Source organism: Fringilla coelebs (genome assembly GCF_963513975.1).
Source record: "Fringilla coelebs genome assembly, chromosome: 2".
Classification (NCBI taxonomy): Eukaryota; Metazoa; Chordata; class Aves; order Passeriformes; family Fringillidae; genus Fringilla; species Fringilla coelebs.
The window spans coordinates 75,079,128-75,092,233 of record NC_140029.1 but is presented as its reverse complement, the minus strand read 5'-3'; the positions used below and the strand labels follow the sequence as shown (position 1 = coordinate 75,092,233).

Sequence of the window (13,106 nt, the reverse complement as noted above, 5' to 3'; positions counted from 1 at the left end):
TTGTGGATAATTTTTTCATTTCTAAAATGAAGGCAGAAAGAGAAAGTAATTTGTATGTGCCAAATTTGTGTACTATGTTATCAAAATAAAACTGGCAAAAGAGGTTTGTTTGCTAGACTTCCTGCTGGAATAAAACACCTTGCTGAAACCACTGAGGAGAGATGCAAGAATTTTGAAAACTAACTTACTGAGTCCCAGATCATAATGAATATAATATGTAGTATAGGCTTATAAAGTACATAAATAATCCTCTGTAATATCTGAGATCACACCCAAATTTTTCAGTCTGCTGCCAACACTTCAGTGGTAACACTGATCTTGTCCTGTGAATAAGAATGCATTCTACAGACATGGAAAGACATGGAAACCTCAGGGAGGCCTAGGAGCCAGTTTCTTAACCTAAGATCAAGAAACAAACATCATCTGGGGAAGATCATCACATTTTGTGCTGACAGGATCTGGGAATCACCTGTACAGAAACTACCAAAAACATTTCAGATCTTAACAGAGAAGAACAATTGGCATTTGAGATGTTTCTTCTTAAGAAAGCTGAACAAAAATACCTTCAAAACTTAAATGTGACATTGCATAGGACTGAAATCAGTATCATGAATTAAAATATGGATGTTGCAACAGTAACGGCTTTGACAAGATATCTACTTTGAGCATATGCTCCAATATGCTTAGCCAGTAAATAAATAGTATGGCTGAATCTTAAAAGGTCAGTCAAGAAACTTGTTCTAATAAAACAATATGATGTAGTACATCTTTGCCTAGTAACAAAAAAGAATCACATTACTTAGCATCTAATCCAAAGTTCACTGAAGTTAGTAGGAATTCAGAGCCTTCCAAAACTACAATAAAGTGTTTGCATAGGCTAGGAAACACAAAACATTCTTGCAACATTATTAATAAATTCTATCCTTCAAAAAACCAAACAAAAACTAAACAAGAAAACAAAACCAAAAATGAAACCAAAAAAAAAAGGGGAAAAGCTGTTAGAATGAAATAGTTGATTTCTCACCTAGTGTGACCATTTCATATTGCAAAATCCATCTCCAGCAATGGAGAAGACGTATGGGGGAAAGCTGGTACTCTTCTGCTACACTGCATGCTACACATGCAGTTCTCAGCATTTGTTGTGGAAATCCTGAGCCAAAACCTATTTAGATCTCTCTATTTAATATTTAACAATGAAACTGTATTTCACTGAGTTTCTATATTTCTTTTTCTCCAGCTCACAATCAAGGCCTCCACTGCATTTCATGCTCTACAACACAAGTTCTACAATTACCTTCTTCACTGAAAAAAAATCTCAAACCACTCCTTCATGTTATCTGTTCTGTGGCCACATCCCATATGAGAAACAAAAATAGTTGTATTCTATTAAACTTTTATGCTAATTGTTCTAGTCTAGCAGCTGCCTTCCCTTACCCATCCACCCATTCCCCCCTGAAGAAAGCTGAAGAAATTTTGTTTACTTAGGTATTCTTCAAATGTCCACTGCTCTGTGCTCCTGATTACAGGGTATGCTTTAACAGCTTGGGCAGCATTCAAGGTATATGGGCGCATGATGCATTCACTACATGCTTTAAAATGCTAAATTCTCCCTTTTCATAACCTCCAAAATTCTGATTCTCCTTATAGTCACACCAGCACTGAGATGATTCACAGCAACTCTCAAAACAGGCACCAACAGCCTCTTGTATATGTACAGTCATGGCCCCACAAAGCTTCAAGATTATCAACATTTTGCCTCCACCAACCCTGTGTTTCATCTCAATTTATTGCCTCAATACCTGTGGGATCTCTTCCTTCTTATCTGAGAGTTCTATAGAATAATCTCCTGTGTCTGAACTATATATTTCAATTCCTTTTATACCCATAATACCTTTCAGAGACCATTTAAAACAGGACAGGTGACTCACATCACTAAAATATGTATGTCTCTTCAGCAACTCTCTAAAGTGGATCTTAAGAATCGGCTCAGATGTTTCACAATGTAAGAAAAATCCTCGCTTTGTACTTGGAAATTCTACAATTTACAATGGCCCCTATTTTTGACAGTCCTGCATAATTCTGTAACCATGAACAATTCTCATCTTCCTTCAGGCCTTCCCTTTACTCAGGCCTCATGTCCTCCCTGATATTTCTAATAATAACATGCTCAGTTAAAAAGTCATACACACAGCACCTTACCTTTGATGCCATACGCATGAAGAGTGAGTTTTGATCCTCTGCTGTTCTCATCTTCTCATTTTTGACCAAATCCTTCAGGTTCATACTATCATCATCCTGAAAATACCTTACTCTCTCTTTATTTACATGAGTAGGCATCTGGAAGCAAACATATTAAAAATAAATATTAACCTAATCAGAAGAGATCAGCTATAAAATTCAGACCCTACAATTTCAACAAGTTAGAAGACTCATGAATCAAGGTATGCAGATCCAAAACAATGAGCCTAACAGCTCCATTTTGCCTAAGGAGAAAAACACCTTTCCCTTTCTTCAATTGCATCAGTATGTCTAAATAAAAATATAGCCTCTTCCCAAAGTCACTATATTCTTAACATCCTTAAGGTATCAGTTACAATATTGCCACTCAGGAAAGATAGACAGTACTTCACTGAAACAGTTAATTAGCTCATAAAAATGAAATATCGTAAAAAGTAATTTTCATTATTGACAATTCTAAAGCTTTTGTAAAGTCACAGACACCACTGAAACACAGTAATCACAGACAGTACTGAAAACTTATGTGAATATGGTAGCTCTGGGAAATGTTGCCATCTTAGAGTGCACAAGGGAACAGAAATGTCCCTTAGGATAGGAATAAACTAAATTCTGAAGGAGTACAGGAAGTGGTCATTAACATAAAGGAGGATGCCATTTTCCAAAATAGAAACAACAAGACAATGACAATAAATTCCTCACCCTCTTGTGTCTTTCACTTCTCCATAGCAGTGTTGCAAACTGTTCAGCCCTACTAGTCAAGAATGCTTGCTAGAATTACGAGGTAGTGTCACCTCCTCTTATCTCAAAAAGATCAAAGTGCTACTATATTTACTGTTGGAAGCAATTATCCTAAGAATAAAACATTGCTCCAGTTTCCAAGTTTCTTACTGCTCCCCAAAGCACTTTGTAACAAAGATTAGGTCATAATTGTTGTTGTCATCGGTGTCCATATTTTTTGTTAGAACTAAAGTGAAATTAGCCCCTGAGACCTGAGTATCTCAGCAAAATCTTTCTTAATTTGGAAATATTCAGCTCTGTTAATCTTTGTTATTTACATAACTTTATGTAATATAAACTAAAGAGACTGTGATAAATTTTCCTTGAACATGCATTTAAATAAGCCCTAAAGTGATCCCTTGAGAAATGCAATATGAAAATAAACTGAATATATGCTTAATAAATATGTACTCTAATACTTAATTATAATCATCTTCCAAAAAGAACTTTTTAGCTACCTACTGACATTCTGATAAGATACTCATTAATTACGGCATCATAAAACTACAGAACCAGTTAAGAGGTGCAGTTCAATACTCAGATTTGTAACTTTACCATCTGCTGCTTTCTTCGTCCTCCTTTTGGCTCCAGTGGCTCTGTTGGTCCCATCACAGGCCATGCCCTTCCACTTCCATCTGTTCTCACAAGGACCACTTGCTCATCTTCTTGACGGCTTAAAGCCTGTGTCAGGTTTTAAGACACATTTTAAAACAGATGGTACAGACAAGCCAAAAGAAATACCTAATCTACATTAAAGAAATGCTTAAAATCCTAAAGATTAAGTAACAGATTCTTTACATTTTGTGTGTTCAGTGTAATTCAAAGTAGACAGTTTCACCTTAGTGACGCATTCTTTTCACATTCAAAAAGAAAAAAGTATTAAAAATATATTCAATAAATTAAATGCAGAGCTTTTCCTTCCAAAAGAACCAAGTCTGTATTCTTGTTTTTTCACATAAATCCTTACCTCCAGAAGACACACAATGCTTCTGAAAGAGTTAAAGAGATAATATTGATTTAATAAACACCACCATTAAAATGCTGTATTACTGAAAACCATCTAAAAAGCTACAGCCCATTATCACTTCTTTTATGGATTGGGAGTGTAGAGAATAAACACCCTCACTTCTGTTCCCCAAAAAGTTATAGAACCTGTCTTCATGGAAAGTTTTTTATAGTGCCCCAACTTGATTGGGGGCCCCTATATAGATATAGAGGATAGATATATAAACACACACATAGAGGGGAAAAAAAGGGAGAAATCCTTCACCAAAAAGTAAGTATTTTGCTTTCTAAAACATTACTAACAATTTAAAAAAAAATTTAAAAGCCTGTGAACTTCCTGATTATATTCCAAAGATATTTGGGTAAATCAGTTGATTAAATTAGAGCATATAATGGGGCCACTACTTAATCAGATGATATTAGGACAGTCTTTGTCAAAACTTATAAACAACTTCATTAATCTCCATTTGAAGCTATTTTCTACCAAACTGCTTTCCACCTGCCATCCTCGCCTAAGGAAAGCTTGTCCCAGAAACCCAAATAAAGTCTGGAAAATCTGTAGATACTGAAGCATACTTCAACAGCTTAATTACATTTTTCCAAGGAAAGTCATATGAAGGTAGAAGTTATGGACCAAAAAGCTGCCTGGGTAAGCCAGACCTCTCTCTTCTGTAACCCCAAAGGCAAATCTCATCTTGCAAAGCAAACCAACATGTCCAGCACAACTTTGGCTCCAATAACACTACTGATATTTTCAAAGAATACAATATGACTTATTTCCAGCATCAGCCAGATACATGTTATTTGTGTGCAATCTGTACTTCAAGTGTTCCTTTTTCACAAGATAAGGGCTTTTGTCCCTATTGGGAGGACAAGAAAAGGTGGCTCATCCCGATAGGAGAAAAAGGCTCTGTGCATTCACCCCACACATGTCATGTGATAAAAAGGTCACAGCTGACTGAGACACAAACAGCCAGACTGGGGGGACCAGGTTTTACCACCCCATAAAACCTTTTTCACAGCAGATACAGAAAGCAAAGACGAAGTTAACATCAGTAAGAATGTATCACAGCGAACTTCTCCAATGCCACAATTCCCTTAAAACTTGGGTGACTTTACAAGTTTGGAGGTTGAACAAATAACCACAGATATTGCAGTGAAATTCAAAAATCCAGAGCATTGCTAATTAGTCTGAAATTGCACAGACCTTTGTAGAGGAAAAACTCACCATACCCACATGGCCAAATAGGGATACAGAGCTCTCCCAAGAGGACTAATCAAATTCACATAGCAGACCTTTTACAGTTTTCAGTGAATAATCTACTAAGGAGCCACTTCGGCAGGGTCCTGTTTATGTGAAATCCTCTGCCAGGAGCATCTTTCCAGTCATTCAGCTCTTTTTACCTGCTGCCCATATAGTGTCTCCAAAAGGATGCTAATTTCAGATCTCTCCTTCCCCACACCTTTGTGTTACTGAGATAAGAAAAGGATGAACTTTTCCATTTCCAGTCTCTAAACCTCACTGTATGCATCACTTTTAAAAAATACAAATCACTAAAACCAACAGTCATTACAACAGCACTTGCTTCAACTGCAAAGAACAGTAAATACAAGATCCTTATATCAACTTACACACATTTAATTCCTTTTAAAGACAGCCATCCCCAAATTTGTCTACACTAAATTTCTTAATACAGACATTTCAAAAAGGATGTCATTGATGCGCAGGCTGTTATTTTCCCAAAAGTTAATGGAATTCACAAGGTGTTCTTTGTGTCAGACTTTCTTTGCCTTTGAAAAAGGGCTCTAAAATGTTAGATCCAAGCAACATTTGCACTTTCTTTTGTCTTTCTATTTCCACATGCTTACACACTAACGTAGAAGCAGCAGAAGAGATCTGAACCATGGTATGAGTTAGGACAGGGACAGGGAATGGAGAGGGGAGCAATAGATAATAATAGATAATACATACTGAATTCTTTGGGTCAGAACCCTACAGCTGGCAAGGTTTTGTCTGCTTTATGAGGCTTTGAGCTTTTTTCTTCCTAATTTCCAAGAGTCCTGAGTCCCGACATAAAGCATGTAATACTGACTATAATGTATTTAGATTCAATATTCCAGAGGGGGAAAAAAAAGGCAAAAAATTATAGTAATTTTAGCTTTAGAATAGAAAGTACAAAAAATCAAAGTGGTCTTTCAAAGAGAGATTAAAGGAAGCAGATAAAAGGATAAAACAATTATGGACAGTATGAAGACTAATGTGAAGTCATGTTAGAGATTAACAGAAAATGCATACTAGGAACCAAAATGAATTCAATGGATGCAAGCCAAACATGATTATTCAGAAGATTAAAGATGTTATTAGAGGTAAAAACATCCTTCAAAACTCAAAACCCTATCTAAATAGAACTGACTTAAAAATACAGCATAACAGAAAGTTAATTGTATTCACACAAAAAAAAATCGATTTTTAGTAGAATCTTACTAACAATAATTAGTAAAGCTATTTCTAAACACATCAGAAACAAAAAGCTTTCTGGTAGAAAAAGATGCTCAAGTGGTTACAGCATTATCAGAAGGTGACATTTGAATAATATATTAAATAATTGTCTTTTATTCAACAGCAGGTTTTGAAATAAAAAAGAAAAAAAAACCCTAGAACTTAAGAAATCATCTTTAAACTGAAATATCAGTAAAAGGAGATTTTAAGTAAGCTGCCATGAAGTAATGATTTTCACTACAGCTTCCAAAAAAGAATTCTAACATATAATATCCACATCCTTTAGCATGTACTATATCCCTTAAACAGGTCTCAGTACAAAAATAATGGAAAGTGGCCAATATAATAAAAAGCTTTAAAATGTGCCAAAGGCTGATCCTGGGAATTCTGGGGCAATGTATCTAACATTTGTAATGGACGAGTTCACACAAGCAAAATAAAAACTAGACTTCCTCTACACTTGAACAATTACACTATACTGAGAAAGAGCCTTTGCAGGAAAAACCCACCACTCACAGAAGTAATAGACTTTTTCAAAGGAGTGTGGATATCAATCTAACTGCAAGAGTTACTTCATGTTCTCTTTTTATCTATTGATATTTTCTTTACACCTGTATTCCCATGACTATGGTATATGGTAACACAACGTGGTCACTGTGATATAATAAATACTCATCAATAATTATGATCAGATAAATAATACTTCTATTAAGTATAAAAATAAGTTTAAAAACATATATTAAAGTACTTTTATTATACCTATTGTTAAATGTCAAAAGTGAAACTGGAGAAGAGGCTCAGTCACTATCCCTAAATCTTGATGACTGCTAAACAAACAATATAATTTACAGTCTGAAATGAATAAAAATAGGGTCTATTTCCACAATGAGAGAGGAATTGTTGTTGCCATTAATTAAGGAACATGACTTTTTACTTCAGGCCAATTAAATATGCAAAGTACACAGTTGTTCTCACCAAATGCACAAACTGCTATACAGCAATTAATGCTCAACTGAACAAAACAAGCAGACAAGTCTGGTTCTGAAAGATAAAAGCTTTAAATTAAATACATAAATAAATAAGATACATATCTGAATAAGAATTTTGAACTCTCCAGAGATTATCCCTGTACCATAATCCAGCAGAGGAAGTGGAAATCCTCTGCCACATCAGGTGGACAGCTTAATTTGAGGAACAGACACTGGAGCAGGTGAACAAATGAAGTAGTCAGGCCAAGCATCTGAGATAAGATTCACTCAGTTTTCAATATTTTAATAGTCAGAGTATTGTAGCGTAGGGAACAACTAAAGTTTAAAAAAAATATTTTCAATTACTGAGCCAACAAAAAGCTGGATGCTGCATGATTTGAAAGCTTTCTGCACATGTTTACTGAGAGCTACATTCAAGTGGTACAAGCACAGTGTAATAAAGGAATAACAAAGGAACAGTCTTTAGCAAGGAACCAGCCTCTACAACCAAATGCTAGCTTTGTTAAATCAGATGCTGCATTGAGCATGCCACCTGTTTCCTTTTCCCTACTCTCTCTGGTAAATGGAAATGCTTTGAATATTGTCTTATTCCTCTACTGGAAAAGTCTATCCTTACATTGTAGTACCAGTAAGTGTATAAAAGATATCTAGCACTTCTCAGAGTGCTGGACTCAGGTATATCTCCCATCCACCGTCTCCACTTCCATTGCTCCTTCTCTCCCATTCCAGTTACCCTTCTCATAGGCTCTCAACTTGCATTCACAAATAACCACCTGTTACCAGAAGGATGGGTAAATCCTGTGTAGAAAGAGTGCCTCTGCCTCCTTCAGTGCTGGCTGTTCCTAAGGGCACCATATTCAGAAGTCTTCTCATATTCAGAAGCCTTTTTATTCCCAACCTGGAGTCCTCAAGTAACACGTTTCAAAGCATCTAAACTCCCCTTCAGGCTCTAATATTTGCTGTGAATAGTGGCACTGTAGCCTTCAATGTAATGCTTATAAAAATCAGTAGGTTAACCATTCTCTATGGCAAGACTGAGGTTTGCATCTCACAGGAAGATGAAATTAAAATGGTCAGAGGCCTAAAACAGCAGTCCACAGTATACATATTGTATCTTTGATCTGGGTTTTTTAAAGCAGAAAAAAAATAAGACTAAGAGAATTAGCAGCATGAGGAAGGAAAGCAAAAGCAAACTTCCAAAAACTAGGTTAAAAATTTAGTATTTCAAGAAAGACTTCAAAAATATATTAATGAGTCACTATTACACATTCAAAAGGTGCTAACACAGTAATGGGATTTTTAAAAGGTTTTACAAGATCAGAAAGTTGCACTGCCATAATTAGGCCCTTGTGTTTAACAGTGAAGAGAAGCATTAGAAAGTCTAATGTAGGCTGCAACACAGAGGTGAACTATTCTACAGAAGAGCATATGTATCAGGTAGTGCTTGGTTTGTGTGTAAAGCACTGGACTAAACAAAAATCCCAAAAATTCCAAACAACGGAAAAGGATTAGGTCTCTATCCTTTTTTTCTGCTAGTAAGTGAGTGACATTCGTTACTAACACAGTAAGTAAAAAACATCATTTGTTCTTATTGACATAAAGTCACTTGCCCCTTAAAATTCAGCAATTCTTTGTCCTTATATTACAAAAAGGTTATTTTGGCTAAACTGTTTATTACTCAGAATAAGCAGTTTATTAATCTTCGTTAATGTACTTGTTACAATTAATATCTCTGACATTAGCCCTGCATGCAGAAATCCTTCTATTTCTGCTCAATACTTATTTTCCTAGAGCATCTTTAAGATAGGGTGATCAGGATATCATCTCTTTAGTAGAATGGCCACACACACAAATCTAGAGTCAAATTCATTAAGTCATACTGCCAGCCTATGGAAGCAATACTGGAACTAGTAACATATAACTTAGAGCAGCTTGTAATGCACCTGTCCATTGATGCATCTAAAAATGGGGAAAACTAAAGCAATTAAGTATAACTTTAAAACAATATCCTGGATATCAGGAAGCCACATAGCCTTGGAAATACAACCTTAAAAAAAAGCTCTAAATATTCAGTTTGATACTCTAAATTGTTAGCTACACTTTGAAATGGTTAGTCACTTAGCCACATCAATGAGCCACTGTAGGTATGAGATGTAAGAAAATTTGTAAAAACTGTAATGACTAGATGGCTTGTTTTTACAGCAAGAACATCTGACACAAAACATATATACTCAGACCATTAAAAAAAGAGAAGTATTGCAGCATGTTGGTTCTCAAATCCACAGATTTCTATTTCATCTTATCAACTGATTTAACACAGTGAAAGGGTAAATACAGCAGTAGAAATTTAACATGGTGTTAACACAGCCAGAAAAAATGGTACCATCAGTTACAAGTGCTGCATGGCACTTGGATATGGTTTTTGTCTCTGGTGTTAAAGCATACTTCGAAGGTTTTGTATTCTCAGTTTGAATTCCAAGAAGTTTTAGCCATTCTGTCCTTTTATACTTTTTAGGTGCACTGAAATGGTAAGATATTTACATAATTTACTTACTGATACAATTTTTCCAACATGTTTTACTTGCAAAAGCCACATTCCTATGAATTACATTCAGGAAGATAAACCACTTTGACTTAATATGTCCTGTCTTAAATAATTGTGTAATCCACTCTTACTGACATCAACAAGAATGTTCAGGAAATAAACTAATCAATACCCGCATACACCTATTATTTTTTAAAAGTATGCACTAATGACATGAAAGCTGTTCTGCAGCTCATACTCCTTTTATTATTCTGTGCTACATTTAGAGCTAATCAAGTCTGTAGGGAAAACACAAACTTTTTCTGAAGAAAGAATGGCAGAGCCATCTTGCAGACAAGATTCAAGTGTGATGGAACAGCAGGAATCAGGAATTATGATGAGCTGAAAACATCTGAGAGTAAACAGGCCATGGGCCATCTGTTTCTTTATCTCCCCACCATCTGAAGTTCCAAATAAAATTTAAGATTTTTACTGTGCATTTAGTGAGGATCATTAATCCCCAGCCTTCTACTTTTTAAACAAGCATCTCAGCTATACTTCTATGCCAAGCAATTTAAAATAATTTTTAAAGGATTCTTTATATATGGTAAGTCTATCCTACAGCTGTATTTAGGTTCTGCATTGGTTAAGTCAGAATGAAAGTTATGATATCATATTATAGGTAAATTTTGACAAACAAATATTTTCATTGCAGAAAAATATCTGTGTTTATAGTATCAACTCCCAAACCTAAAATTTAAAAACCTGGTACACCTGCAATTTTGAACATTAATTTTCAGGGTGATTTGGCTTTTGCTTTCTTTGTGTTTGTTTAGCATTGGCTTGGTTTCTTTTAAAATAAAAACCCTCACACATCAGAAACATTCTTTTCCTTCTTTCTTTCCCTTCCTACTCTGAAGTACTAATCACTATCTAAATTTTACATGTATACACAAATATACACAAACACACATGTCCGAACACTCCACCTGACTTTGAGATAACTGTGTCTTTCTCCAAGGAATCACTGCCATTTTTAAGCTATTTGTGAACAGGTCAATCTTGAAAACATATGAAAAATAAACACACATTCTTGTTTTCCCCACTGTCGTTACTGAAACCAAGAGAACATTATTTCAGGTTTGTTCCACATCTGATTCCTCTCAGCTACTCACTCCTAATGCCACATGGTTTACATGTCTCAGGATAGTAACTGTGCAGCAAATCATTTCTCTGGGTAAAGATCCAGCATGCTCCATCCTGTCTCTCCTAAGGCAGAACTATACACAATGGGATGCAACAGATGAAATTTTATGGAATCAGAGAATATTAAGGGTTTGGAAGGGACATTAAAGATCATCTAGTCCCAGCCCCCTGCCATAGCAGGACCTCCCACTAGACCATGTTGCTCAAGGCCTTGTCCAACCTGGCCTTGGAACACTGCCAGGGCTGGGGCACCCGCAACATTGCTGGGCAGCCTCTTCCAGTGCCTCACCACCCTCACAGTAAAAAAATTCTTTCTAATATCTAACCTAAATTTTACCTCTTTCAATTTGCACCTATTACTCCTTGTCCCATCATAACAGCTCCTAACGAAGTCCCTCTCTGGCTTCTTTTTAGGCCCCCTTCAGACAAGTAGGATTTGAGATTTAAGCCAAGCTGTTTTATTCAGTTTCTTTTCTAAAAACCAGTGTTAGTTCTTCAAAAATAATTTTACAAATATTATTTATATTGAGCTAGTTTCCCTAGAATTCTCCCTCAGTCTGGAGTCTAATGAATCTCAGGAATCCAAATTAAACATCAGAACTTCAATACATCAAAATTTGTGTTCAGATAGGAGGTGTTAGAAACATAACCTTATTATTTATGCTCAAGAAGAATAATTAAATAAAATAGCAGAAGCACTTGAAGTACATGGAGTTCTTAATATTATAAAGGTTTTCAGTAAAAGATGAGTCCCACTTATGCCATAAAACTCACCAAATAAACTTTTCCTTGCACTATAAATCTTCTCCTCCTGAATGCACAAGCAATGGCCTGGAGTCTGTTACTCTCACAGATGCAACAGGTAGCCTAGAAAAAGTTTCCTCCTTTAAAGCAGCACCATGTCAGCCAATGTGAAGTGAAATGCTGTGCCTGCCAAAATTCAAGTCTTACTCTACGGATATCTTCTATGCCCAAGAGGCTTCACAGAAGCACTGAATACTCTTCAGCAGAAAAACACTCATACCAGACCAAAGGCTGAAGGACTTCCACATAAAATTCAGTTATTCAAATGAAGATTTTCTGTGATTAAATAATTCATATTTTCCCTACATATTCTCAAATGCATAACAGAAAAGCCTATAGCTGTTTCTATTTTTCAGAACTCTCTTCTTTTAAATAATCAGTGACACTATACCCTACCATGTTATTCTGCTTAAAGTACCACCTTCCAGCTTTCATTCAATTTTGTATTGATTTTGTCTTTCAAATGCAATTCATCATTATTGAAAACTGTCTCTAGCATTTGCTCAGCAGAAACTACTTTCTGTTTCCTGCATACTAATTACTTTCTATGGAATACAGAAAAAAGCTTAGGGTTGAGAAGCTTTTCTTCTAAGCCATACTTCATTTGGGATTGAAAACAGTTTTAAAAGATGCATACTCCTATACTATATTCATCCACCACCATGTTGTTGGACCAGATGTTCATGATAACTACCTTCCAAAAGATAAATTCTATATTCTGCCTCTTCCTCATTTAAATTTGTACATTCCAATTTTTGCAGTAGCAAAACCCACTGCAAATTATGTGCCCCATTGGAGTGCTAATGTTCCAGATACAGTTTGTTAAATAAAAATACTGAATAAAAGTATAAATTACATCAGTTGTGACTGGTACTGACAATGGCAGAGGGGACATCCTCATAATCAACGTAATAAAATCTAGGTTGTGTAGTTTCAGAACAGAAATACGAACTGTATTTAAATGGTAAACTATGAACACATGGGAGTTGTTTTGTAAATGCCGAAGTCTCCACAATTTTCTGCTGTCTCCTTACATTCAATAGGTATCATTTTCATCACCTAT

The 13,106-nt window shown here is 35.6% G+C and overlaps 1 protein-coding gene across 2 annotated transcripts in view; it reads right to left on the bottom strand.

Annotated features, from left to right (window-relative positions):
* The window catches only part of CWF19L2 (CWF19 like cell cycle control factor 2), a 57,398-nt gene that overhangs the window by 16,961 nt on the left and 27,331 nt on the right, over positions 1-13,106 (bottom strand). For both annotated transcript variants that reach the window (XM_084200880.1, XM_084200881.1), the window contains 2 exons: positions 3,571-3,696; positions 2,200-2,337 (listed from right to left, as the gene is read on the bottom strand). In XM_084200880.1, coding sequence (XP_084057006.1) covers positions 2,200-2,337; positions 3,571-3,696 — 264 coding nt within the window. The remainder of the gene's footprint in view (positions 1-2,199; positions 2,338-3,570; positions 3,697-13,106) is intronic.